The sequence below is a fragment of the Primulina eburnea genome, chromosome 7, assembly GCF_022965805.1.
Source record: "Primulina eburnea isolate SZY01 chromosome 7, ASM2296580v1, whole genome shotgun sequence".
NCBI classification, from domain to species: domain Eukaryota; kingdom Viridiplantae; phylum Streptophyta; class Magnoliopsida; order Lamiales; family Gesneriaceae; genus Primulina; species Primulina eburnea.
Window position 1 is genome coordinate 7,239,756 of NC_133107.1, and position 23,436 is coordinate 7,263,191.

The 23,436-nt window shown below is 34.1% G+C and overlaps 2 protein-coding genes and 1 pseudogene across 2 annotated transcripts; 2 read left to right on the forward strand and 1 right to left on the reverse strand.

The window, feature by feature from the left end:
* Positions 1-1,318: 1,318 nt before the first annotated feature.
* LOC140837049 (putative late blight resistance protein homolog R1B-14) lies at positions 1,319-4,511 on the forward strand (annotated as a pseudogene).
* Positions 4,285-7,615, forward strand: LOC140837048 (ammonium transporter 2 member 3-like). Its single transcript, XM_073203035.1, has 5 exons — positions 4,285-4,423; positions 5,258-5,419; positions 5,766-6,232; positions 6,360-6,645; positions 6,883-7,615. Exons 2-5 carry the CDS (start codon positions 5,293-5,295, stop codon positions 7,428-7,430), a joined length of 1,428 nt encoding a protein of 475 aa, XP_073059136.1. The 5' UTR covers positions 4,285-4,423; positions 5,258-5,292; the 3' UTR covers positions 7,431-7,615.
* A 1,343-nt stretch (positions 7,616-8,958) lies between these two features.
* LOC140837050 (BTB/POZ and TAZ domain-containing protein 1-like) lies at positions 8,959-11,343 on the reverse strand. Its single transcript, XM_073203037.1, has 5 exons — positions 11,113-11,343; positions 10,591-10,724; positions 10,202-10,505; positions 9,790-10,106; positions 8,959-9,361 (listed from the first exon to the last, which is right to left on the reverse strand). Exons 1-5 carry the CDS (start codon positions 11,230-11,232, stop codon positions 9,184-9,186), a joined length of 1,053 nt encoding a protein of 350 aa, XP_073059138.1. The 5' UTR covers positions 11,233-11,343; the 3' UTR covers positions 8,959-9,183.
* Positions 11,344-23,436: the final 12,093 nt, after the last annotated feature.

A 23,436-nucleotide genomic window follows, 5' to 3' on the forward strand; every position in this document is an offset into this window, starting at 1 on the left:
GCAAAATCGGATGTTATCATGGTCTAACTGATCGCTCAATTACCGAACTGATCACACGAAAACAGCAATCAGTTGTGTTTGAGCAGCTGCCGTATTTTGGTCATATCTCTCAGCTCGGTTATCGAAACGAAGCGATTCAGTATGCGTTGAAAAGCTAAGACAAAGATCTACAAATCATTCTTATAAGTCAAAGTCTGCATCGAAACTTAAGATGCTGATAAATGACGATGAAGCTACTTGTTCTGCACAGCACACCAGTTGACCTGCAGTTGAGATGCTGACCAGTTTGAACCGCTGACCAGTTTGAGATGCTGACCAGTTTGAACCGCTGACCAGTTCAACCGCTGACCAGTTTTCAACCGCTGACCAGTTCAACCGCTGACCAGTTTGAACCGCTGACCAGTTTTCAACCGTTGACCAACCAGTTTAAGCTCGGGAAAATGTCCAGCAAAGCGAATTTGACCGTTGCAACTTCAGAAACAGTACAGAAACTTTCCAAACGGTCATATTCTTGTGTCTAACGTATATATCTTTGTTGGGGCTTATAAATACAACATCTTGAAGATCAAACAAGAGCTTTGGAAGGGGATTCAAAGCATGGGCAGTTAGCATGAATATATTAGCTAGTTGAGAGCACAAGCCCTTGTGTGAGGATACATTTGAGATGCACTGTAAATGATAAATTCCTCACACACAATCACTCACATATACGAGAGAGTTGAAGTTCAAAGATTAGTTGAGTGAGTCTTGCACAAAGACGTAAAACTTGTGTATGTAGTCTTTGCATATGAGACATTAAACAATATGCTGATTGTGAGGTTCTGCCTACAATCTTGAGTGCTAGGAGTTCAGTTTAGGCAGTGGAGTAAGTCCTAGTTGAATGGGTTTGTACAAGGTGTTGTATAAATCAAAGTCTTCTAGTGGATCCTTCCCAAGGGGAAGAAGGGGTGACGTAGGAGTGTTTGAAATCTCCGAACATCCATAAACAAATTCGTGTCTATTTGTTTATTGCATTTACTTAACATTTCCATTAGTTTTAAAGATGCATTGTTGAAGATTTTTATGTCTTCTTCAAATACCAAAATATTGTATACCAAGTGTTTGATAAAATGCTTCAACTGAATATTTTAACTCATTCAACTGTGCATATATTTTAAATGGTTTACAAAATATTTATTCGGTTTCTACGAAGGATTATTTCGAGTATCTTCCGCTTGGTTTTTTAACCAAACTCGATTTAATTCATCGATGTTCAATATTTCAATAACCGAGCTATTGTAGCTCAACGGTGCTCCCCCTAATCGATCCTAACATGGTTCCACCTTTGTTATATTATAAAATAATATCCATATTTAGTAAAATAAAAAATTAAATTTAAATAAATCAAACAGTTCAATTAAATAATTGAAGTTTTCTATATCGTATAAAAATTTAAAATTAATTTATGATTCGATTCCGACTATTACTATTTTGGAAATTTTCGATTTAGATGACCAAGATTATTTTGTTATATATATATATATATATATATATATATATATATATATGAGTTCCGCGTTGTTTGTTGCACCGGTCTATCCGTCTATAAATCGGTGTTTGTATTGTGTATTCTGCATACAAAAACACAAAGGATGAGAGATGGCTCATACGGCCATTGTTTCCCTTGTGAACACACTCGAGCAGATTTTGCGCTCCGATCGCTTTTCCATTTTTCATGCGAAACAAGAAATCATCTCTTTGTATAGAAAATCTCGATTCTTGCAAGCATTGCTCGAAGATTCTCCTCCAAGAACCATCCAAGATGAACTGATCATTTCTTGGAGATTAGAGCCAGGGATGTCGCGTATCAAGTGGAAGTTACCGTTGAATCCCACGTTTTCACTGAAATTCTTGCCGATGATCCTGGTAGTTTCTTCTTTCATTTGGATTCTTACCCTGAGGACCATTCTTGTGGCGGAAACTTTGACTGTTTGCATGAAGCAATAAACGAGATTGACTCCATCGTGGAAGAATTGCAGAAAGACAGATGCGGCCTAAAGCAGCTGCTGCCGAAGAATTTATTGCCCGCCGGCAAGCCCAGACCTGCTAATAGTAGTAGGAAGAAGCTGGTGGGACTTGAGGATGAAGTTATGGAGCTGAGGGATAGGCTGATGGCGGAGGATTCTAGATTTTGTGCCATCCCCATTGTTGGGATGGGAGGTATTGGTAAGACGACTCTCGCGAGAAACTTGTTTGATGATTTGTTTATCAAACATTACTTTGATGTTCGTGCTTGTGTTACTATATCCGAAGAGTATCATGCTAGTGAAGTACTTCAATCTCTTTTAAAATGTATTGGAGTTGCCACTGACAAGAAACGAGACAAGAGTAGGGAAATGTTAAGGCAATCTCTGTTCCAAAGTTTGAAGGGTCGGAGGTACTTGATCTTTTTGGATGATATGTGGAGTACCAAAGTATGGGATGATTTGAAGATAATATTTCCAGACGATGATAATGGGAGTCGAATCATGTTCACTACGAGGCTATTGGATGTGGCTGTTTATGCCACCGATTCTTCTAGCCCCCCTCATGAAATGCATTTTCTCGATCACAGGAATAGTTGGGATCGTTTCTGTCAAGAAGTGTTTGTTGACAAACTTTGTCCTCCCGAATTGGAGCAGGTCGGGAAGGAGATTGTGAAAAATTGCAGAGGACTTCCACTCTTAATTGCCGTAGTTGGCGGACTCGTCGCAAAAGCGAATGGTGAACGGGGAAGCTGGGAATATGTGGCTGAAAATGTGAATTCTGTTGCTGCCGAAAGTGATAAGCATTGTTCAGAGATACTATGGTTGAGTTATAACCATTTGCCTAACCATTTGAAACCATGTTTCCTCTATTTTGGTGTTTTTCCAGAAGATCACAATATCTCTGTCTCTAAACTTGTCAAATTATGGGTTGCCGAGGGATTTCTCAAGCCTATTCCGCCAAAAAGATTGGAGGAGGTTGCCGAAGAATATCTGAAGGACCTGTTAGAAAGAAACCTTGTTGTTGTTGGTCGAAAGCAGCCTAATGGGACAGCAAAAACATGCTATGTTCACGATCTTTTAAGGGAATTATGCCTTAAAGAAGCTCAAAATGAAAAGTTTCTCCACACCATGAACAGGAATGCTAACTTCTCTGATGGAAGCTGGAGCGGTCACCGACGCCTGAGCATGCATCTGGATATTTTGAAATATGAAGATTTTACTGATGACATAAACGGGGCGATAGAATCCATGCTACTCACACGATCTTTATTGCTGACAGGTCGTCTCCTCTCCACGTCTCTTTTTTATAAAAGTTTTGGATTACTGAGGGTAGTTGATCTTCCCGGAACTGAATTCGCTCACTTCTCAATTGATTTTCTGTATCTTCTGAACTTGAGATTCCTCGCTTTCGGGTTCCGAAGTTGTCCGATTCTCCCTCTCTTGTCCCCACTCTGGAATCTTCAGACCTTGATTGTGACGGAGGGCCAAGATCTGTTAAATAGAGAGATGTTTCCCTATTATAAATCATATTGTGAAGTAGAGCTACCATCAGAAATTTTTCAGATGCCACAATTACGACATGTACAGATGACCGAATTTTCGCTGCCGAATCCGATTGAGGGAGACAACCCTGTTGTTTTGAAAAACATGGAAACACTTGCATCTGTATCAGATTTCAAATGTACAGGAGAGGTCCTCAGAAAATTTCCAAATTTAAAGACGTTGGAAATTTATTATTACGCCTTTAACATTGCGGACTGGTCAGATTACCATCTCGAGAATCTTGTTCATCTGTCAAAACTCGAAAACCTGAAATGTACCTTTAACTGGCCACCGAACGAACCCTTGTTGCCAAACCTGGTTTTCCCATTGAGCCTTAAAAGTTTAACTTTAAGTGGCAGCGCTCTTTTTAGCAAAGATATGAGGATTATTGGTTTGTTGCCTAATCTTGAAGTACTCAAACTGAAAGAGGATGCCTTTGCTGGGGCCTTCTGGGAATCAGTTGATGGAGAATTCTGCCAACTCAAGTACTTGCATATAAATAGAGCAAGACTGTTGAGTTGGAGAGCTGAAACCTCGCACTTTCCATGCCTCGAGCACCTGAAAATAAGCCAATGCTTTTAATTACAGAAGATCCCTTCTGGTATCGGCAAAATATCAACACTTCAGATGATTGAGATTTACGATAGCAGGCCTTCTGCAGTCACTTCAGTAAACCAGATTCTAGAAGAGCAAAGAGACATGGGAAATTATGTCCTTAAAGTTCGTGTCAGACGGAGTCAGAAGCCGACAATGCATTAAGTCGTCCCCTCTAATAAATTTTTGTCATTTTAATACAGGTTTCTCACATGGATTCAATTTCTTGATATTGGAATACATCAGATCGATTCACTTCTTCTGTTCTTCCTGTTTTGAGGGTGAAAATCTTAACTTTTCAAGAATTTTGTGCTGCTTGTTTTCAAGAATTGGCTAGCGATAATAACGAAAGATCCTTTCCAATGCGTATTCTGCCGTATGAGATTCATTCCTTGAACATTTATGAGTACGACAAAATTAAGAATTTATCTCGAGTAGTTTAATTTCTCGTATGTCAAGAATCTTGATTATGATCGTTCAGTTTTTCAACTCAATCACAATTGCAGCATTGGCGTATAGTAATTTGTGTCAAGTGTGTTAGTTAGTCCCTCATATATTGACGAAAGTTGACATCAAGTGTTACGATTCAAGGGCTAAAATTTTATCACGGGATTGAAAAGTCAAGATAAATGTAAAGTTCAAAATCTGAAAAATCCAATTCTACCATTAGGTTTTGTCCGAAGGGTTTCTCTATTGCCTAAAATCTTTCACATGTCGGAGATCCAAATGTTTTATCTTCATGCAGTAGCATCGAACGTACTAACCCGCAAAATCTATAGAATAGCATTTATTTTTTAGATTTATTACAGGTAGAATCTTGTACAAACATTCTCCCAAGTAAACATTTATGAAAGCCTATAATTGAATAATAATAATAATAATAAAACATTAAGGGTCGAACTTTACAAGAATCTAGCTAGCAATTTTAGATACCAACAAGGAATAGTTGACTTGTCTCACTGAATCTGCATAACATCTGTCTGTGAATCATAACCAAAAACAAGAAAAGAGAAAAGGAATGTAAAACACACTGACAAAAACATAGATTATTACAAAGCATGCACATCCTGCTACATTCCAAAACCTTAAAATATATCTTTAAATTGTGCATACAGATTCCATGTCAAAAAATTTCGCCCCCACCAATTAAATGGATTCAAACAATAGCCTTCCAGGGGGACTGATTCCAGATGAAGCTAACCCGCCATGGATGAACAAAGGAGACAACGGATGGGAGCTAACTGCTGCTACCTTGGTTGGCCTACAAAGTGTTCCAGGTATGGACGTAAAGTGAGTGCGTTGACCAATCGTGCTAGCGAGGTGCTCAACAATACCAAAGTTTTGAGCTCTTGTGTATTATCCATTGAAAGTAGGATTCTTGTTTTTTTTTGTTGGCCTGACATATACATGTATCATAAGATACAAGTTAACTCGATATTATAATTATTCAAAACTTGATGAAATTCGTCTAGACAGATTGTTTTCACTCGTATAAGTTCCCGGCATGTCGAATGAAAGAGGTAGTTAGGGGTAGTCTACCCCCTCTCTCAAAAAAATTACTCATTACTTTGTTGTTTTGCATTCGGCCGGCAAACAAAATATCTCATACTTTCCTGATTCCAGGCCTGATTATACTCTATGGCAGCATGGTCAAGAAAAAATGGGCCGTAAACTCGGCCTTCATGGCGCTCTATGCATTCGCAGCTGTGCTCATATGTTGGGTATCATGGGCTTATAGAATGTCCTTCGGATCACCTATGTTGCCCATATTAGGAAAGCCTGGTCAGGCCATGACTGATACCTATGTTTTGAAGCACGAATCCGGAACATCTCTCCCGACTGCAGATGATGTATTCTATCAGTTTGCATTTGCTGCCATCACTGTTATATTGCTGGCCGGCTCATTGGTGGGAAGGATGAACTTTTACGCGTGGATGTTGTTCGTTCCGCTCTGGGTTACTTTGTCTTACACGGTGGGTGCATACACCATATGGGGCTCGGGGTTCTTGAGAGACTACATTATTGACTATGCAGGGGGCTATGTTGTCCATTTGTCTTCAGGGGTTGCTGGTTTCACTGCTGCTTATTGGGTAATCTTGATATACATAATCAAACTTTGATTCAAATACTTTCTCAAGTATAAATTTGTATAAATCAAGATGGCCTTTTTCGTGATGACTTTGGTGTTCTTTTCTGTTACATTATATTACATTCTAGGTTGGACCAAGGCATTCCCATGACAGACAACATTTTCCACCAAACAACATAATAAATATGTTGGGTGGCGCAGGTTTCCTATGGATGGGTTGGACCGGATTCAATGGTGGCTCGCCACTCGCGGCTAACAGGATCACATCGCTCGCTGTGTTGAATACGCACGTGTGCACCGCCACGAGCCTCCTCGTGTGGCTTTCACTCGACATGGTGGTCTACTTCAAGAGCTCTGTCATTGGTGCTGTCCAGGGGATGATCACTGGCCTCGTTTGTATTACTCCTGGTGCAGGTAATTCGACTAGTTAATAGTTTAATATATGACAAATACGTTACGAGTACAATTGAGTTAGAATACAAAATCTTTCTTCTTTTTTTATGATAGTAGATTTCTTGAGAAAATACAAAAGGTTCATTTTAAAATGTAAGGTTAGAATATTTTTTTGGGAGATTTTATGCTATCCAAAATAGCCTATGCTTCTACAATACTGTAATACACCATTTTTTGGTGTGCATTTGGATTTGGTAGGCATTGTGGATACATGGGCCGCGGTACTAATGGGTATACTTTCGGGCTCAGTACCATGGTACACCATGATGGTCTTGCACAAGAAATCATCCTTTTTCCAAGAAGTCGACGACACATTGGGAGTATTCCACACCCACGCAGTTGCGGGCCTACTGGGCGGGCTCCTGTCAGGCCTCTTCGCTCATCCCGACCTCCTCCATATGTTCTATCCGCCACCAAGGACTCCTAGACCGGGCTTCATCTACGGTCTAGTCGATGGCGACTTAAGGGGCGGACTTCACCAAATGTGCTACCAAATCTTGGGAGCGCTTTTTATATCTGCATGGAATGTTGTATTGACTAGCTTGATATGCATCTTGATAAATAGAATAATTCCACTTCGAATGGACGAAGATGACCTTGAGATAGGGGATGATGCGGCACACGGGGAGGAAGCGTATGCATTGTGGGGAGACGGAGTAAGGGAACCTCCACCTCTACGTTTTAGAATGACGCCTAGGATGCCTGCCTTTTGTAGGCGTCACGGGAGCCAACAACATGGGTTATGAGCCGGAAAGCCCGGCCCGAAGTTTGTTTCATTTCACTTGGTAAATTCTGTAGCTGTACGTACGGGCATTGCCTTCACAAGCGTGGGGTCTTTTTTAAATGGCTAGCCAGTAATAATATCATGGTTGGGAGGGGATATTCGAGGACCTAGTTGGTTCTCGAAATGCTTGCCAAGAAACCTACAATCCCGGGGTTCAATTTTTAAATTTTTTTACCAAATATAACAAATTTAAATTACTATAATATGTATATAATATAGAAAAGATCACACATGTGCATAATTTTTAAATAAACCTCTCGTACGACGGTCTTCCAAATCTACTATCGACCTGATAATAAATGAAGTGCATATTACTATTTTTTTTTACATAAAAACAATATTTTTAATGAGTCGTGTCGGGTAAAAAATATGTATCACAAAATTGACTCGTATGACGATTTTATATGAGTTTTTAATCTAACAAATTGATTCGGTCACTTTTTTTTTTTTCAATTGAGCATATATTAGACTCCGAGCTGTCTTCAGACATTCCATTCTGGGTTCGGAAGTTCTGATCATGTTCGATGGTTTTGAAATACTCTGAGACGCCCTAAATTTGAAGATTGTTCTCACTGTACCAAGATGAGTCTTTCCAGCGTACTTATGTCCTCACTCACGCACCCTAGGAAACTTCTCAGATGGTCACCTATCTCAAAATTGTTCAAAGTCAAGCACGCTTAACTTTAGAGTTCTTATGTGATGAGCTAGCGAAAAGAAGATGCACCTTCTTGATATGAGTAATATCAATCAAATCTTTTAAGTCATCTTCAACTGTACAGTCTCATACATGAACAATTTTGGAATCCCTCTCTTTCCGGTGTAAGATCGGTCCATTCATGTTCTCTCAACCTAAAAGCCTGTGAAGAGCCGTTCATTGCTCGTGCAACCTCATGGCATCGGCGATCACACTCTGTTCTCTTCGACTCAGGACCTCACATACTCTCTGGTCGTTCCGAACTAACTACTGAATATATATTTCAATTTGTTGAAGTGACAACACTCAATCATGTTTAATCATACTTAAAACTTAGGTCATTACATGAATTGTTTATGATGGTCTCTAATTTCTTGTTCATTTATGCCCATATCCATATTTCAATGCTTACTTTTACATCCATGGCTCTTTATGTGATCTATGTTGATTTATATATAATTGGGAGGCAAAGTTATCAAGAAAAAAAAAACTTATATTTTATAATGCTCATTAATCACAATGGAGAGAGGGTGTTATAATGTCCATTCCATCGTGCATCCAAACGTGGGCGTCCGTCTCATTTTGCCCCTCGTGTTTTTTTCTGTCTTTATGGCACCAATATCAAGTGTACACAGTCTTTTTATATGATTAAACAATTCTCGTGCGTGAAACTCATGAATTCGTGAGACGGATTGACTTGATGCATATTTTAAAAAAAATTGACATAAAAATAATATCTTTTTATGAACCAGATCGAGTTAGATATCTGTATCACAAAAATGATCTATAAAACGATCATAAATGTTTTAGAATATGACATTTGAACTATTTATTCACACTTTATTTGACTTCTTTCCCCAATGACTGTTTTCTTTGAATTGAACTCTCACCTACATTATTAATCAATTCCTGAGAAATTATCTTACAATTGGCTAACATTTGAAATACACACAAATATTGACTTCGACTTTAGCATCTACATGGCCAAAAAATCAATGGCACTCCACACAAATAAATATACTCAAGTTTTTTGGAACCAAGGTCTGAAGCCTCGATCCCCCATCATCCTTCTTGGCTCCTTTTCTTTCTTCCTATGCAAATTCGATAAAGACGACGTAAATTTCGCGGTCGCCACCTTCCTCACGAGCAATCTCCACCGGGCATCACTTCCATCTTGCTCTGCCTTTAACTTGAATTGCCTGATACAACAGTACAGGTATATTCAAAACCTCGGACGATTCACAATTTATTTTAGGCCGGAGAAGTAGTCGTACTTGATGTCTGAATCAATACGGCATTTTACATTTATGAGGAAATGTCATTTTTTTGTCGGCCCTGATATTTGGTTGTCACGTCAATTTTTTTAAGAGGTCATTTTGGATGCAAGACATCGCTTTCTATGTCAATATTGGAGTCTCACCTTTTTCACACGCCTAAAACACACAGCCACCTTTAGTATACTATTGCCATTCAGAAAAGGATAGGATTGCCAACGGTTGCGGGAGCTTCAAGACAGCTCGATTCGTGTTAAAATTAATGGGATCTCACAATGTAGACGAGACTCGAAAAACTTTATTTATCTTTAGATTCACTCAAAAGCAATGTGTTAGAAAAAGAATCCACTAACCTGCATAGAGGAACTCTGCATCCATCAGGTTGGTCACAAATGGAGGAGTGCAATCGAAAGAGCTGCCACATTCGCTTGCAACGAAGGCATCCTCCGTTAACCCTTTTCGTACAAGTACCGAAATGCTTGATCAGAAGCTGAACGCCATGACATGTCGTGAATTTGGCGCACGGACCATTGTGTTGGCTCGGGTCCATATCGATAGGCCCAACAGTGGTGCAACCTTCCGAGCATATATGTTCAAGACATTCCATTGCTTCACTGAGTTGTAAATACAAATCCTTATCCTCTCTATGCCTTCTCATCCTCTGTTTCCTCTGTTATATCCAAGAAATTCAAAACAAATGTTATGATAACAATCGACGCGTTCGATCTGATCGAAAAGTGGGTACTTTTTCAAAGCTTTACACACCTTTTCAGACTCATCGATGAATTGTAAGATCTCGAGTTCAAGAAGGGGATCATGTTTCTGCAAAAACTTCCATCCGTCACCGGCCTTGACCATCTTGAAATTATTTGACAACAACTTCATGCACTTGACGTAAAGATCCGGGGCGTCGCATAGTCTTGCGAGCTGAAGCACATCCACCACGTCCTCAATCGACATCCGGTCGGCCAAATCCTTCGTACACATCTGCTTCAGCTGCGGCACCAAGTAAACATGCGACAATGCAAGAAGAGGAATCCCATACTTCTCCATTTGATCCTCACTACACCTACAAAAGTAATAAAAGGCCGTTTTGATCATCTCACACAGCAAAAAAAATCTTAATTCGGCTTGAGGCTTGAAACAGAACTCACTTAGAAGAATAAAGAAACTTGATGAAGGCGGAGACGGCGCCGAATGGGACGCCCAATATGGTAATGTTGCTGCAGTTGCTCCGGCCCTTTCGCGGCCTTTCTATTATGTTCTCCAGCACGGGAGACGCTGCAGCCTACAAGTTTCACATTTGAATCAACAACCACAAGTCCAAATAATCAAAAGTTTTCATCTAAGTTACATAGTAAATACTCGATCATATTTCAAATATAATCAACCAGCTCGGAACGAAAATAGATTTATTATCTAGTGTAAATCATATGGTCGCCTACGAGTCTCTGTAAGTACATACAGATTAACTACAAATATTCATTAAAAATAATGATTAATTTATCTTATTATTTTTGAACAGATCAAAGCCCGTATGAGCGACTAAATCCTATTATTATCAAAACTGAACAGAACTCGAAACGAAGTTTAACATATTGACGAATGAAAGATAAATCTATGTGAAAATAAACCAGAGGAATTTGCGATATGGTTACGTAAAAAAGATCGAGTACCAGGACTTTTGAGTGCGCGAAGATGAGCAACCCGTCGGAAGTGATGACACGGACGTCGGGTTCCGGCATGTCTTCGGCGCCAACGACTGTCAGGATTCTACTCGCTTCTGCTCGAACCATGATTATCGATATCAAGGAATCCTGAACAATATTTTTTTTCCAAATGAATTTGTTCGTGAGTGAATGCTTGAGAATTGAGAAATGATGGAAAGACTGGATATAGAGTTGGTGTTGAAAAGCAGTTTGAATTTATAGGCAATACGAGAGCAATTTTTTTTTATTTTTTTTTGGAGTAGAACGATTTATTTAATAAGGAATACAATCAAAAAAAAAAAAAATAAGGAATACTAAAAATAAATAAACAAGAATTGTATTTTATGCTTGGCATATTTCAAATAAAAATTTGTGTGAGACGATCTTCTAGATCGTATTTTGTAAGACAGATATTTTATTTGGGTCATCTATGAAAAATTATTACTTTTTATGATAAATATCTGTAGAGTTAATCCATCTCATATATAAAGATTCGTGAGACAGTACTTCAAAATATGAATAAATTGCACACATAAAGTACTGTAAAAAAAAATTAAAAAAAATTTGCATAACTACTTTAATCCGCACTTACAAAGCGCGGACTCTCCACGTGAACAAAGCGCAAACGCTCGCTTACGTGGATGAACGTCCGCGCTTTGTATATATATTATTATTTAATATTATTTATTATTATTTTATTATTAATAGTATTTATTATTTTATAATTTTAATACTATTTATTATTATTTTGTGATTGTACATAAGTATATTATTATTATTATTTATTATTATTTCAAATAATTAATTTAATTCGAATATATTATTATTATTATTATTATTATTATTATTATTATTATTATTATTATTAATTATTAATTTAATTCGAATGAAAAATATATATATTTATAATATATGTTAATTATTAAATATTTTGTATTATTTGGTTGGGTAATTGAAAAATTAGAGATATTAGAGGATTGAAAGAAAAAGTACATAAAATCAATATTTTTAAAATAATGAGAGGATTGAAAAAATATTTATTGTTCCATTTTAAAAATATGAGATGATTAAAAATATGAGAGATATGAGAGAATTGAAAAATATTTTTATTTTTAAATTATTATTTCAAGAAAACGTACATAAAATCAATTGGTCAAAATATATTAATATTGTATTTTTATGTTGTGATTAATATTTTATTTTAATGTTATGATTGAAATTCAATTAATAATTATAGCTTAAATAGAAAATATATAATGTAAATTTACGAATAAAATGAAAATATTGTAATTCAATGCAAGTTTATCGATAATATATGCTAAAGTTAAACATCTTATTTGTGGGGACCCGGACGCTAATTCGATTCTTAATCATTTTTTGGACTAATTAATCAATAAGAATAAACAGGGTCTAAATTTTTTTTTTAAAATACAATGCGGACACGCATTGTAATTCAATCCGAAATACATATTAAATATAAAAGTACAAGTTCGGTACTAATTACATTCTGATCCATCTAGGGTTCGATTACTATATATCAAGTGCTGAATCCTAATTTACTTCTGAGCCTGGATCTTCACTTTATCTAGTCTTGTCTCGAATTCAAATCTGTCCATATCAAATCTGGAATGATAATATCAAATAAACACAATATTAATATACAATCCAATTCACGGCTTGGTCTGATCACTATACAAATCAAACATAATCTGATTAATGTCACGACAGAACGATACAATCATAATCAATAGTGAATCTGATTAACACCAATCTACTGATGCTTCGACGGTATGATAATACAGTCCTGATAACCCTGTCAATCTCAATATCACGGACATACTATCAGAGACATAATCAATATCAATACAACTCATAACCCAGCGATAACAGATCATAATCTCAAATCGGTACAATCTCAGTCATATCACTTCAGAAAATCATAACAATTATATAATCAGTCCGTTCTTCTATCTGATTTCAAATATACGATGTCTACTATATCAGAAACACCATATATGATTCCTATTCAATTCTGAAAAAATCCTAATTTCAAACGATATCAAAACGTAACAAAACTTACGTCATGTTATAGATGTCGTCGCTAAGAACTCGATACTGTACTCAGATTCAAAATCAGACGAGCGGATTTTGCTCAAATGCGAAACTCCGAAACTTTTCCCCTTCAGCTCTCGGTTTCCTTCTTTTCTTTTCTAATTCATTGTAATATATATATATACGTTGCACTGTTAAGGGGCAAATGGCTCTTTTTCGTGCTGCATGCCGCGCGCATATGCGTCGGAAGTTCTATCCGGAAATCAGCTGCTGGACTGCTCGCGCATATGCGCGAGACCTACTGTCTCGTGCATTCTACCACTCGCGCATATGCGCGCCTCCACGCCGCGCATGTGCTCCAGCTTCTCTGCCATGCTCGCGCATATGCGCCCGTTCACGTCGCGCATATGCGCCGAGCACTCCCATAGGCTACTGGACACCTCGCGCATATGCGCGCCCTCATGCCGTGCATATGCGTGGAGTCTTCTGCCAAAACCGCGCATGTGTGCGCACCAACTCGCGCATGTGCGCGTATGGCATTTCCTTCGCACATATTTCACGTCTTTTCTCGTCTTTCCCGGTCTAATCCTTTACGTCTATAATCACATCGATTATTCTCCAAATCATTTCAGATTACGGTAATCAAATTCTCGGGCCTTAGATTATTGGTGTACTGATAAAATACTACAATTTTTATTCTCCTTAATTTTCTTCTTTCAATCCTCTCATATCTCTAATTTTTCAATCACCAACCAAATAATACAAAATATTTAATAATTAATATATATTATAAATATTTAAACATTTTTTTCATTCGAATTTAATTAATTATAAAAATAATAATAAAAATAATAATATATTTATAAATATACTTTCAAGTCATTTGAGGTTTTATGTTGCGATTGAAATTAAATTAATAATAATAACTTAAATAGAAAATAAACAATGTAAATTTAATAATAGAATGAAAATATTATAATACAGCGTAACTTTCATCGATACTATATGTTAAAGTTAAACCTCTTATTGGTGTATTGGTGAAAGACTACTATTTTTATTCTCTTTAATTTTCTCTTTTCAATCTTCTCATATCTCTAATTTTTCAATCAATCAACCAAATAATACAAAATATTTTAATAATTAACATATATTATAAATATTTATATTTATATTTTATTCGAATTAATTAATAATTAAAAAATAATAATAATAATAGTTTATTCAAATTAAATTAATTATTTAAAATAATAATAATAATAAACTGTACGTACCATCACAAAATAATAATTAATAATAAATAATAAATTATATTAAAATAATAATATATGTACGTGGACGAGCGTCCGCGCTTTATAAGTATAGATTAAAGTAGTTATGCAAATTTTTTTTAAAAAAATTATTTTTGAAATTCTTTTTTTTTTACATTAATTTTTTTTAAAAAAAACCCATAAAGTAAAGTACAAGAAAAATACATTGCAGTGCAAACTAATATTGGGAGGTTCTTTGAAGAAGTTTACAACGTATTTAACTTGTATGTATACAAAATAACTGTATTCACGTGTATCTCATAGTGGTAAAGCACCGTGAAGATAACAAGAATATCGTGGATTTTAACTCACTCGGCATCTTGGGAAGGCAAGTTTACTTGGAAGTCATTGAATCGTGGTTGATTTGACTATGAACGTCTATTCTGATTGTATATAAATTATGACATAAGTCATCATCAACTGTACAGTCTCAAATATGTACAGTTTTGGAATTCCATTCATTTTGAACGAGACATCACTATTCGAACAAAATAGAATTAATTTCAAATGACATTATATTTAGATCAATTTTAGAATCATATCGATTTAAACATAAGTTTAATGTGTATTAGTAATTACGCAAAAGGCCAAAACAGAAACAAATATCTCCAAAAGTAATGGTTGTTACTGGTTCTTTCTGTAGTGCACCGAACCTGGGAGCGCGACATTGGCGTTTCTTTCAAATAAATTCAAAAACAACAAGCCTCATAGTTTAAAATCTAACCAAAAATCAGTATATTATTTCACGATGAAATTTATTCTTACATCCCAAAGTACAAATCATAATCAAATACATTAGCAGAAGCGAAAACTTATTATCATAGGGATAACGAAATCAAATAATAGCGGCACTTCTAAATGTCTCTTTTTCATCAGCCCAAGATTATGTATGCTCTTCCTCTTCGAGTTCCTTTTCATTCTTATATGAGGAGGGAAATAAGGAGTTGAGTGTTTGGGAAAACACTAGTATGTGGGGACCAACCGTACACTAGAATATCCAAATATATATATAATATGAGTTCAAAGGTGAAATGTCGCAGAACATATCGCAACATGAATCAAGACATGAGACAAACAGAACTCAAAACAAGGCATCAAAACATATCAAAATAAGGCACTGTTATTCATCTTTCATTCATGGTATACTGATCGTCCCTAATTGTTATTCATCTAAGGGAACACATCACATCAAGGCCTTATCTTATGTTATCATGTTTCAGAAATTGCATTACCACTTTTAATTCGAATCATAACATTGCATTTTCAAGATTTCATGGAATAATAGAGGAATCACACGTAACGAACATACATGGAATCAAAAGACATGAAACGAGTAATGTAAGATCGAGTTTTTAAAAACAAAAACATCATTATTTTAAAACACATATATAAGACTACTTACTTCGATTTCAGCTTCATATAGTGGAAACTATTATGGATCATCTATCATCAACTTCATGGCATAACTTGAGAATTATATATTTCATAAAGAAATCCTTAAATATCCAGACGTACGTATTACCCAATGTATCCACATGAAAGACGATTATTTCAGTGCAGTTCAATCCTTATGCCACTACTCTAATTCAATAAAAATAATGAGTATATATTAGTATGGAAGGGAATAATTTGGCGGTGGCAAATTGACAAAATAAAATGAATTGGAATACTACTTAGTAAATTTGGTGGTGATAAAATATAATGTTTATGGCTTGTCTCTCCATTCTCTTTGTAATAAAAGTGAAAATGAGTTTGGAGGATTTATATAATATACAAAAGTGACATATTAGGAGAAATTATTATCACATTGAAAAGAATTTATGAAAATGAGTTAAAACTTTTAATTAATAATAATTTCACATTAATATTGAAATTAAGATAAATTATTAATTGAAAATTAAAATAGTGATTAACTCAAAAATAGTATGTTGTTTTTGAAGATAAAATTTATTAAAAAATAAATCCTTACTCTATGTACGTACTATGAGTGAAACAAAATTCAGCCCAAAAATAAAAATAAACTCCTACTTTTTTTTCACTATAAGATAAAAAAATTTAAATATATTTTATTTATTATATCTCATATTTAGTCATGAATATCACACCTTCTACCTAGGTTGGAAGTTGCATCCATCGAGTCTATTTGATTAGCTTTATCGAGATTTACTTCTCCACTCAAATATTAGAGGATTGCTTTTATTTTCACTTATTTTAAAATTTATTTTGTATCACAAAAAAACACACCTTACAAGTACAAATTTCAAATTCCTAACTTACCTCAAAGGAGGAAAACAAATACTCCCTTTCGTATGCCGGCTGTCTAAATTTGATTCTTGATCTCCACAATTTTTTGCATATAATCTAACAATTTTTTTAAACCATATATATTATATCTAATTATTTTATGCACATACAAATGAAGAGTATATAATTTGAGGAGTTTATAATTTTAAAAAAACTTTAAATAATTACATTGATTTGTTTAATTATGTGCTCATATATACATACATATAAATTTGATATTTTGTTTCCCAATCGCGCTCACCTATTGGACATGATGAAGCCAAGTGAATGGCAACCTCGTGGACACATAAATAAAACATGATTGAACAACATATCAAAATTATATGTTTCAGAAGTGATTGAGTACTAGTTTCGGAATATATGTTTTCATTATACTAAATCCGAGACCAATCATGTCTCTATATTTATTTTGTAACACTTTCATCTTCTCTACTGAAACAAAAGATTTATTTCAGGAATTTACCAGTATACCCAACTTCTTGTTCTCATTCAATGGCAACTGGTAATCTCGAATTATTCTTTCATTCGTTGTCTTCTGCTTAATCATTTCAACATTGAGATCCTCACAACTATAATTTTGTATATAAATGGACTTGTTGATTTAGTAGTAAGGCTTCTCTTTTCAGTTTTGACTTGCTCGAATGATTGAGAAAGCTTCCGGTACTCTTCTATTATCTCATGCAATGCTTTAACAAGATTAGTCGTGTAAATTCTTCATATTCGAAATCAAATACCTCATTACTTGTTGTTTATAGATCAGCATCAACCATCATGCATTGAACTTTGTCATCATCCCTACAACTGGATTGGATTTCTGAGTCAAAAAATTGGATTATGCCAACTTGATTTTTCTTTTTCAGCAATTATGGCCTTTCGATCTTTGCGGGACTTCTTATCATTCCTCTTCTATCCCTTCATCTTATGATCATCCTTCCTAGGTTTGGGACACTCAATAATAAAATGTCCAGTCTTTCCGTACTTGAAATATGCCATGTCACTAGCAACATCAATAGTAAGATTTTGGGTCGGATGATTGGATAGATTCCTTTCCGCTTTTGGTTTCAACCTCAAATTTGTATTCCTTCATATCTACGAACAAGTCTTGCAATTTTAACTTTTTTAAATCTTTAGATTTTATCGTCGCAACCGTCTTAACATCTCATTCCTTAGTAAGGACTCTCATCACCTTCAATGCAAATTCTCTATTGGTGTATAATTTTCCAAAAGCTGCCAACTCAATGACAATGCGACTAATCATTCATCAAAGTCATTTAAAGACTCTCCAAGCTTTATTTTGTTATTTTCAAACTTCTGCATCGCAACATTAATTTGTTCTTTTTCATCTAGTCGTTTCTTTAACAAATTTGAATCAATTTTTCTCAGATTTTCTTTTGCAGTAGAACTCATCTTGATTTTACTAAAAGTATTCTTATCTAAAGTATTGACAAGATTTTGTTGGCAACATTATCCAAGTTTGCCTTATTTTTATCATCATAAGTCCATTTTGATTTATGATTCTCGATCATTTGTGGTGATTCATCAATAATAGAAACTGTGGTATTGGCTTCATGATCTTGATAGGCCTGTCAGTGATTATCACATATCATCGTCTTGGACAAATAATTAGCATGCATTATAATTTTTCAATCGTCTTCTTTGAATAATATGGAGTTTTTTTGAATTATACGATAGATTTTGATAGGTTCAGAGGTCGAGAACACTCGGTCTGGTATCATTTGTAGGATCAATAAAACTTTTTAGAGAAGGGTGAACAAACACCTCGCAGATTTTTCTTTTTCTTACGCACGATGGTGATATCAACTGGTGTTAGCAGTCAAAATCAACTCTCAATCTTCTAGGTTCAGTGGACAACTAGACAAGAATCAGTGCATAATGAGTCTAGCCGAACTTAATGAACCAAAGTAAAATCAATAGACCACGAGTAGTAAATATAAAATGAAAATTAATACAATTGAAAGTAAATGACACAAAAGTTGTTTTTGGAAGTTTTAATGTTGAATCTCTTCTATATCTTCCCTTCTTTGTTTCCAAAATGATTCTACTAAAATAATTTGGATTTTACAACACTTTAAATATCCGCTTCAATAAGACTTACACACAGACTCATATATAGTAGATAACAAATCTTAATGGCTATAATCCAATCTTGACAAAGCCATAATAGAAATAATATTAGATGTCACGTGTCATCTGTCTTACTTCAAAAATAGTATGCATCAATAAATGTCTGGAACACTGACATCCAACGACCAGAATGTTTTTGTTTTATATACCTAAACATTCTCTGAAACTTGGAAATGTCGATAATATGTTTTCACCAGTTAAGGAAACTAATCAAAGACGATGCGGCCGACAACAATATTCAGTAAACCATAGTGATACCTTGATGATTCAGTAAAGAATGTCTTCCCAAATTATGTAGACCCTAAATAAATTATCTTTTGAAATACATGTAAGAGGTCTGCTTTTTCTTATTCGATGAATTTTAATAGTTTCGTATTTTTATGACTTAAGGTGCATCGCCAAACTTTATAAATACCCAACAAATATAAGGCAAAAACTTGTGTGAGACGGTCTCACGGGTCGTATTTGTGAGACAGATCTATTATTTAGGTCATCCATTAAATATTATTAATTTTTATGTTAAGAGTATTACTTTTTATTGTGAATATCGGTATGGTTGAACCGTCTCACAGATTAAGATTCATGAGACGGTCTCACATGAGACTCACTCCAAATATAATATAGTAAATAAAAAGTATAAATAAAGATAAATGAAAAACATGAATTGATTGTGGGCCTATAAATTGTTGAATTGACAACATAAACTTCTTGAAAATGTTGGATCCCCAATTAAGCTTGAACCTTTTATTTCCTTTTAGAATTGAAGACGAAGAGTCGCCGACGCAAATGATGGATCACCATGCAACGAGCCACATGTCTATATTCCAAAAATAATTTATTTAAAAGTATTATATCATAAATATTAATATATTATATGACAAATTTTAATCACTATTAGTGATTATTTAATTATATATATTATATGTTTTTGTGAATAAATTAATTTTTCCGTACAATTTTTTTTATAAATTATTTTTATGAAAAAACTTTAGAGACTATACTAAAACTAAACACAAAATTTATATTTAATTTTTGTTAGTGTTTTAGATAATTAATTAAAATAATTACTTAAATCAGATAATTTTTATGATTTTAACAGTTTATATATAAAATAATAATTTTCCGGATTTTTAGATAATGAATGATATGATCATTCACGTATAGTGTTATTCTACATCCTCATCCGTTAAAATAGTACTAATTCAAATGTCGCAATTTTGAATAAATATTTACGTATCTTACACTAACATCTCCAAAAAATTCATTCGACCAAGATAAATACATATATATAATTAATTAAAATAAGATGAACGAAATAATTAATATTTTTACGTATTTGTACAATAGAGGAAAGTGTAAAATTAAATGAACTCCACCGGATTTTCTATAGCTGTATACTTTTTAGGTAAAAACTTGTGTGAGACGGTCTTACGGGTCAAATTTCGTGAGACGGATCTTTATTTGGGTAATCCATTAAAAAGTATTGTTTTTTATGCTAAGAGTACTACTTTTTATGGTGTATATGAGTAGGGTTGACCCGTCTCACAGATTGAGATCCGTGAGATCGGTCTCACACAAATGAGTCCAATGACTCAGGCCCATATCTTTTTTGGGGCCCAAAAATTTTAAAAAAAAATTATTATATATAATTCTAGTTACTAGATAGCCTATAACCAAGTATTTATTAAATAAAACTTGATTAGCCTGTTATCGATTTATTCCCCAATCTTCTCCAATATTCATCTGCAGACAAGCCTTAATCGACTTCAGCCGTTGCATCGTCTCTAGATTTGATTGAAAGACCCGTGAGGATCTACAAGTCTACTTTCTTGTATTTGCTTTGTTCGGGCTTCTAATTTTTTATTGTAGTTTTTTACTTTCTTCGGGGCTTTATGTGGTATCTATAACTTAAGCTTTTTGACTGAAATTTTGGTGGATGTAATGCTTATCCAGCTTTCAAATGCTCATATTATTTATAAAATCTTGTTGACTGTCCCGGTCACAGTAGCAAGTGCAGAGCGAAGTTTCTCAAAGATAAAGCTCATCAAAACTTTTCTCCGATCAACCATGTCACGAAAAATATTGAATGGATTTGATATGTTATCGATTGAGAAAGAAACTACTGAACAACTTGATTATACAGACTTGATTAGTATTTTTAGCTCTAAAGCTATTAGGCGGGTTGTTATTTAGTGATCATTTTGGACATGTTTGATATTTTTATTCTTTTAGTTTTTTATATTGTCTTTGACGTATTGATTTAATTTGAAAAATTGTCATGGAACTAAAACAAATTTGAACATATTATGATTCAGAGGTCTCTTTTTAAAAGTTAGACTCAGGCCCAAATATTGTTAGAATCGGCCCTGCATGAGACCTACTCTACTTTTTATGTATTTCTCTTCAACTATATATTTAAAGAAATTCCACGTGGCAGTGATCTAAGCACGAGTTGTAATTTATTTATTTATTTATTTTTGGGTTAAAAATATTAAATTAATTAGTGATCACCAAACTTTTGCATACTTGGCTGGATAAGATTTGTTCACCCAAATCCCATTTACACGTATGAAACACATGGGCAGTGGTTTCTATTATTTCGTGCATAATATCCAGAATGGATACTCCATCACTTGTCATCTTGTTTTCAATCTCCGAAAGAAACATGTAGTCCCATCACTTGTATCCATTTTGTGTCCAATTGCATATATATATATATATATATATATATATATATATATATATATATATATATATATATATATATCCAAGTGATGGGACTATTGAGTTTCAATATGCTGCACATTTATGTGTGAACATTGAGTTTCGATATGCTGTACATTTATGTGAGCGTCGATAGAGTGACACTTACTTATTGATATGATGAACTGTAATTTAGATAATGTATATTAAAATCTGTTTGTGTGCATTTTTGCAATTTAAATCATGTATAAAAAATTTTGAACGTGTGTGAACATGTATGTGAAAATTGCAATTTAGATCGTGTATAATTATCTAGTTATGATTTATGTCATCTATGTTATTAATTTCAATTTTAATTCATTATCTTCATTTTTTTCCCAACAAATGCAGTCATTTTTTTTCATGTGACGCTATCATGACATTGGTATAGTGTTATCGTATGCATTGTTACATCAACACTCATGCAAAAAATGATTAAGATTTTAATAAACTGAAAAATAAAATGCTAAAACGGAAACATGTCAACATAAAATATCAAAAATCATGAAAGGGTAAATATATAGGTCACTAGATTTGGCCAAATGTCCATTCTACCTCTACATTCTTGACAACCCATCTTTTTCTCACTAGAATATTTCGATGGTATGTTTCCGTCATCTTCCTCATTACTTAGAAAATGTGAGCCACGGGTTCAGGTACATGATATTAGCATTACTGTTTGGACAATTAGACATCCAACTCATAATTGTAACGACGGAATTGCAAGAGTAGAGCTCTACCAACTGAGCTATATCCCTCAAACCAAGTTTTTTATGTATTCAAACTATATGAATAGTTTTTTAATTTCATTTATGGGTTCATGAACTAAAGTTTTTTTTATCTGTATTTCATTATTTAATACAAAAAATTTGATGTCATATAATATTGGATTTTTATGACGAAAGAATTTACAGCAGTTGTTATTTTTCGGTGTATATTGAGTAAATACTAAGCTAACACATTAACCTAAAACATATTTGTCGGGTGAACCACACTGAACAATCCTTATATGAAACTTGTCCAAAAAAGATGTGAGAGAAAATCGATTTCATGATCATTGTCAAGAAATCATATACTCCACTAATCCGAATGTTGTCATTAATATTGATTATTATTATTATTTTCTGTGGCAGTGATATTACCTATTATTTCCTTTAGGAATAATAAAGAATAAATATTTATTCATCATTTGTTTTTTAAATCAATATTTGGATATTTTTTTAACAAAAAAAATCAATATTTGGATCAAGTATCCACACATATTGCATGGACTTTCCTAGTCCCATTTGGGCTCAATTTCCAAATGTAAACAAGTGAATCCACAATGTACGTAACGTGAACTAATAATTTGGACTGACCATAACAAAACACATTGTCCTCGTTCTTTTGTGTAATTTGCATACGTCGTATATCGATCAAAACATGTACTTTTGGTATATTATACCACTATCGACATCTATATTTTTTGTATAAAAATTAACACTTATTCATAAAACTACTGTCCAAGATAAGAGTACGTATTTGATTCTCATAAATCACATTGAACAAACTTTATATAACAAGATTGTCTGAGAAGGCGAGGTTTAAACTAATTTGAGATCTACTCGAGCCCGATCTCTCACAAAGTTCTTTCAACATTCATATTCTTTGTTCAGAACTCGAATATTATTATTTTTTTAAAATCAAATTATTTACCTTTTCAACTAACACATGTTGGTAATAGACCTTAATTTTTTTTAAA